Here is a 6,671-nt window from a genome sequence, read left to right on the forward strand (position 1 = left end):
CAGGGACGGTTTCCAAGAATCTGCAGGGCTGTGGCTCCACTTTGAAGGCATTCTAAAACGGAAAGTGGGATGAGGTTATTTGGGTGCTATATAACAGTCCCTTTTTATCACGGGCAATTGGGCTGTTTTTCTTAAGGTTACAACCTGGCTGTCTAAGCTAAATATCACCAATAAAGCTCAGCCTTTGTGTCCTTTCTCTGGTGCAAGCAGACGCATCCGGCATTTCGAGGCAACTGGCAGACTGCAATGATCATAACCGAGGCCTTGTCTGTCCTTTACTCCTCTGCTGGACACACAGCAGCCTTAATCCTTTCATTTCCCAGCCTGCAGCTTTAGTTCCTGCTGTTAGGATCACACACACACACACACACACACACTCTGCGCTGAGATAGTCTTAAATTACAGACATGGCTAAAGCTTTCCTAAAATAAATGTAAGCAGATAATACTTTAATGGATACAGCTTCACAGCCTAATAAAACAAAAAACAGCAAAAGGGAAAAAAATCTTTTGTGCGTAAAACTATTCCTTTTACGCACAACAATGAAACATATTAGAACACCTTCTTTAATTATCATTTCCTGTCTGATTATTACAAAATGCAATCAGTGATTAGGAGTGATTCACTTTTCATGATGCGACGAGTTTTACTGAGGTAATCAAGGCAGTTTCGTGTTGTGGGAGAAATAATAAAGCCCAACAACATGAGACTACCTAAACCACTCACCAGCCCGCTCTTCTCTTCAGGACTTTTTTGTTTTTAAGTGTATTCAGGGAGTGAAAAGTACCCTTTGTGGTTAATACGCTCCAACAAATCCCCTTTTGATAATTTTTAAAAGTCTGTAAAGGCGAAGACACATGATCCAAATGGAAACGTCACTCTAATATTAGGCGCAACAATTCTCAAACTGTCTTCCAGTCTTTTAGTCCTAATAGTCCGGATGCATCATTATATAGACATTTACATTTTTACTATTTTAAAAGTTAATTTGTGGATTTTTTTTTTTTTTTGCAGCAAAGAGCTATTGTGTTCACAATTTTAAATAGTTCAGAAATCATAAATAAACAAATCACTGCGCCTCCACTCGTTCTGTGTTACATTTAAGTCTGGTGTCAAGGACAAAACGCAGCGACGTGTGCAAAACAACCAGACATCTATTAGAGGCCTAAACTATGAAGAGCATCGCCCACTACTATTGCAATAATATTTACTGTGCAATAATATTTACTGTGCACAAAGCGCTCCCAACACAAAGGCATTTGCAGAATTTAAACAGCACGCAGCTCCTCGTCCGTCTCTGTGAATGAAAAATAAGAAGTCTGCAGTTGCAGGAACGGTTTTATTAATTTGACCAGCAAAATGTGCAAATATTCATCAAACCTCTTGGGTTTCTTTAGCTGTCACATAAAGGCCTACATGGAACTGTAACACAAGTATCCCAAGGGTTAGTCCAGCATGCAAATTCCAATGGTTCACTCAGGTTGAATATACAATATGTACAAGCCTGAAGCTCTGAAACATGGCGGTCACATTCTGAACATTGTTAAATGGATCAAACGTTACAAATGTAACCATTTATAAATACAAATCCACGACAAAATAAACCAGACGTGAAAACTTTTTTTTTTTTTCCTTTTTTTTTTCTTGAAAGAACAACAATCAATAAGTTAGCAGTAGGGTCCTGTTTTCCATGGACATTCTCACAGTTGGGTGGGGGCTCTGCACAGGCGTCCTTGCCATGGATGGAGGAGGGCGCCAGAGACGCAGACAGTCTCATGAGAAACTGAAGTTGCTGGAGAGCTCTCGGATCCTATTCTCCCGGCTCATTTTTTTCAGTTTCATCCTCCTGTTTTGGAACCAGATTTTGACTTGCCTGTCAGTGAGGTGCACACTGCGGCTGATCTCCAGACGACGCTCTCTAGTCAAGTACATGTTGAAGAGAAACTCCTTCTCCAGCTCCAGAGTCTGGTGCTTGGTGTAGGGGCAGCGCTTCTTTCGACCACTCTTAGCTGTGAGCCAATTAGCCGTACTTTCCATTTTTCCATCTCCTACAATGAAAATGAGCCAAGGTGTTAGGCAACAGGTGTGAGAAACACCCACAAATCAAGCTTCCCATGTTTGCTAAAAAAATAAATAAATACACTGACGGCATTAAAAATCCATAATAAACAAAACCTGGCTTGATGCAATTATGAAAATATCACCTGAAATCCATTTATTATAAAACTATACGATATGTTTGATGTCGACTATCAATGCAAATGTTTAAACTGACACCTGCTACATAACTGTAAAGTAAGTAGGCCCATAAAATGTCTGATATTTGTGTTCTGTTTGATCCTTGCTGCTATTTTACGCACATTTTACGCATTTTACGCGAACTCGTACCTGAGTGACTGAACCACATATTGTTGTATTTTACCAGATATTTGCACAGTTGAGCAGCGTTAACCTCAATAATCTGTAGCCAACTGCATCTTTATGAAGGCATAAAACACAGCCAGCTGAAAATATCACAAGGCCTGCAGTGAGAAATGAAATCAGAACCGTTCACAGGACAAACGGACTAAACTGGAGTGTTGTTACTTTGGACGAAAAAAAAATACTGTGATATTTAAAAATAAAAGAATACTTGATGTACTTCTTAAATTGTTAAAGCTTCATATTGTTGCCAGTTTAAAATAAATCCAGAAGATCTGATTAAATAGGACTGTAAGTGAAGCTACAGCAGGCTATTTCCATTTTTTAAAAACAGCTAATCCAACACAATAGGTGCAATCGTCTAATTCTGCCCAATAACCCGGTAAATACTCGATAAACGCAGACCTGTGAGTGTCTAACTGTTGACCTAAAGCATTTCTTTGTGAACAGAAATCAGTGGTTATACAACAATGGACGCCTAAAAAAATAACTGTGCATGTCTCTTACGCTGCTGATTTTCTATTATAATTCAACAATGATTGTCAGCTCGTCACCTTTTCCGGGCTTCTCTGGACACTCCGCACTGCATGTCTCGGCGGGTTCAGGGGAGGATGAGCTCTCCGAGGACAGGCGGCTGTCCTCGTCTCTGGCCGGGGCGCAGGGCGCAGGGACAGGCGCCTCCTCGTGGCTCTCCCTGTGCTCCGGCTCCGCAGAGGCAGCCGGCGGCTGGGAGGGTTGGCTATCCAAGCGGACAGGTCGCTGCAGAGTAAAGTGATTCATGTTTGGCTGCACATCGTGATAAAGCCTGGAGGACGCGTATGTCTGAGACAGGCGAAAGTAGCCGGGGACCGGCACGGTGCTGCCGGTAACGGGGCATGATGCAGTCGAGTAGGATATGTCATCTACTGTCGCTCCTTTAGGACATTTGTCTGACTCATAAAGGCAATATGCGCTCTCCTCTTTTATACTCGGTGAGAATGAACACTGAGCCATATGCTGGCCGCTGGGCTGATCCACCCGGCAGGATCTCGACGTTTCCAGCCACGTTTCCATCCCTTGAACATACGGAGCAGACGAGGGGATCACGCTCTGGGTCGATGGCTCGTTGCGCTTACCGATCCCGGGGAAACAAGAGCCACCGGAGAGTCCATATGAATATTCCGACGCCGGTGGCAAATAGACGCTGTTACTCTGGTAATATGAACCACTGTCGGTTCTCACGTTGATTAAGGAGTCCACGAAAAAGGAATTTCCAGCTTGGTTGTTGGGGCATGACATCGTCGTGGTAGAATTTGACGGAGGATGAAGATAGCCCTTTCTGGCTGACATTTCTTGTGCAAAACATTGCTGAATAATTACTGATACTCACGCTTCTCACTGTAGCCTGCAGCCAATTAAAACACCAGGCGACTACTGACTCCTCCCAGTCCGACCAGGCAACTCCACTGTGTCATATATTTTGTTTTAGGCTAAGTAAAGAGAAAACTGTGGGGGAATGTGGTGCATCAAAGGGGTTTAAGTAAAATCTCCTCAAAATCTTCCTCGATCACCACCTATAAGCCCTGAGCTGCCTATGTAAATTCAACCACAACAACCCCTATTTGACAACTCAGTTGCTGAAAGCTGTCCCTAACAATTATGTACAATGCATAGCTTTATGGCCACTTTTACAGCACTGTAAAAATGAAGGGTTCTAGAGGTGCCTGTGAGAAGCTCAGGGTGCATCAAAGATCCAAAATGTCCTGTGTGACTCTTTGCTCGAGCTCTCTTAACCTTTTCTGCTGCTGCTCTCGTGATTATTATTGGACTATACTTTTAAAATTCCTCCTGGACTGTGCAGTAGCGGTGCAGACAGTGTTTCGTGTTGCTGCTCATGCCAATGCAAAGTCACTTGTTTCAGAGCTGGTGTAATTTGTGGTGTGAATATTGTGGATGATTGCGTCCAGACAACTTTTATTACAAAGGCTCTGTTGAGCGTTTTATTTAGAAGGAAAAAAAGGTGACGCGCAGGCAGAGTGAAGACACAGCTAAACAATGCAGTGGAGCTGCTTCATGGTCGCCTAATACTGGAGACACTGCATGCGAGTTGGTTCATTAATGAATAGATTACATTAGAACTTGGTAATCTTGCTGTTATACCCTTAAGGAAGCACTTGAAATTGGTGTTTTACGCACTGGAAAAAGACGCACTGATTCTATGGCCTATAGCCTTTTGTTGTTAATTGTATTTAAGTTTAATCCCAAGTCACCGCCTTCTATAAACTCTATCCACTATGAAAATGCTCTGTGGGCCTTTTAAGTAGTTTTAATTTTGCTATTTTTAAAGATATATACTAAAAAATCACTGCCGTTTTTCTCGTAATCGTCTCGACTTTTTGGACGCCTGCGTATTGTAGTTGTCAAAAAACACCAACAAATATAATAAAATAAAAATAATAAATGCATCAGATGTGCGAAACGTGCTGCTTTTAGGGCTTATGAGGTCATTTTTATCTTCATTGCAAATAAACAAGATCCATAATCCAACATGAGTCATTTTCTAACCAAAGTGCGCCATGCAAGTAAATAAGAAGAAGATATTATCTGTGTGTCATCACATAAACACAAAACGTAAGCCTGGACTGCCACGTTAAAAAATAAATAAATGAAAGAAAAAAAACAACTTAAAAAAGTAGAAATACAACAATGTATGCCTCCCTAAAAACAAGTCAACATGGTTGTGGTTTATAACACAGGCCTACAGATTTAGGTCAGCCTAAAACGTCTCTGAAGGTGGGGTTTGCTCTAAAATACGACATGGGTTACGTCTATCTTCCTTTAAGTCTGGAGCCATAAAGTCTAGAAATCAGAGCTACAGTTTATGTACAGCCATTTTCTGTGGCGTCAAACCTGCTGCAGTCTGCAGTGAATGAGAATAACCATTAACCCAATAGTGGATTATTTGCTGTCACGTTTTAGTGCATGAGCGCTGCGCCTCTGCTCCACTAATATCATTGTTCTCTTGTATTATAATTCACATAAAAGCAGGAATTTTAGTAGAAAATATTTTCCATTCTTTTATTTTATTTTTCAGAATTTTATTTTATTTTTAAATGAATAAAGAAAAAAAAAACCTAAAATGTGTCTTTGTCTGTTTTGGCCAGTGCGCGCACACGGATGCACCAAATTGGATAAAGGGTCAACAAGGCGATGGAAAGTGTCCATTTTTCATTTGCTCGTGTTCTTTACGCAACGTAAATCAAATGTACTGTTAAAAATAGTAGCATGATTCACATTTTAATCAGTGTGACCATTATAAAAATTAGTGGCCTACAAAATGCTGAGAATAAAGAGCTTTGATTTCTTAGTGCGCACTAGTCAATTCCCTGCCTGTAATTTCTGCAAAGCTTAAAGCCGAGAACCTGCCTTTGAATATCCAAAGAGAAAAACATGTTTGTTGCAAAAAAAATAAGATTTAAAGAAATTAATAATTCTTCTGGCAACTTTCTCTGACTAATGATTTCATTGCATCATAACATAAAATGAAAAACAGCACCTTCGAGATTAGTGACTCTCATATGGAGATGATCTGGTTTAATGTGGAACACAGACAGTCTCGGTTAAATCAGATTTCTTTTTTTTTTTTTTTTCTCCAAGAAAAATTACGCACATGGTAATATTTCTGAGCCTACCTTAACAATGAAATCCTGATGTGGTGACATATTCTAAAAGCAGCTGGAGTCAAACTTCTTTTATATCTCAATTCACGGCAATGACATTGATCTGAGGAGCGCCACCCAGTGGGCAAAGACGGGCAGGCCTACACTGCAACACACAACACACACACTCACACACACACTCACACACACAAGAGAATATTCCGACCACGGTAAGATGCTGCAACAAATGACGTCGGAAAGGTCCGTGAACACAAGTTTCAATGCTCCCAGCCGTTGTTTTTCAGCCCCTTAGTCACAGTTAATAACCTTGGTCTCAGACGCTTTATTGCACTACACTCCAAATGCTCCAGACGAATCCGCGTTTTATGGCCAAGTTACTGGAGCAACTGGGAGGATGTGCAGCAATCAAAGCGGAATTCCTGGGAGCCTCACAGGATGCACGGTATAAGGAAGGCACCAGGGCCCTTATTAGCTTATGACAGGCCATTCAAGTTGTTTTCAGTGGGCCTGGCGCTTGGATAGAAAGCCACCTGAACCCTTTTTTTTTTTTTTTTTTTTTTTTACCCATCTTTACCTTCATTTGCAGGTTAA

The 6,671-nt window shown here is 41.1% G+C and overlaps 1 protein-coding gene across 1 annotated transcript; it reads right to left on the reverse strand.

Moving 5' to 3' along the window:
* Positions 1–1,325: 1,325 nt before the first annotated feature.
* On the reverse strand, positions 1,326–3,750 carry hoxa10b (homeobox A10b). The gene is made up of 2 exons (XM_008291046.1): positions 2,976–3,750; positions 1,326–2,048 (listed from the first exon to the last, which is right to left on the reverse strand). The coding sequence occupies exons 1-2, from the start codon at positions 3,748–3,750 to the stop codon at positions 1,774–1,776; spliced, it is 1,050 nt and encodes a 349-aa protein (XP_008289268.1). The 3' UTR covers positions 1,326–1,773.
* Positions 3,751–6,671: the final 2,921 nt, after the last annotated feature.

The sequence above is a fragment of the Stegastes partitus genome, unplaced genomic scaffold (genome assembly GCF_000690725.1).
Source record: "Stegastes partitus isolate 25-593 unplaced genomic scaffold, Stegastes_partitus-1.0.2 Scaffold711, whole genome shotgun sequence".
Classification (NCBI taxonomy): domain Eukaryota; kingdom Metazoa; phylum Chordata; class Actinopteri; family Pomacentridae; genus Stegastes; species Stegastes partitus.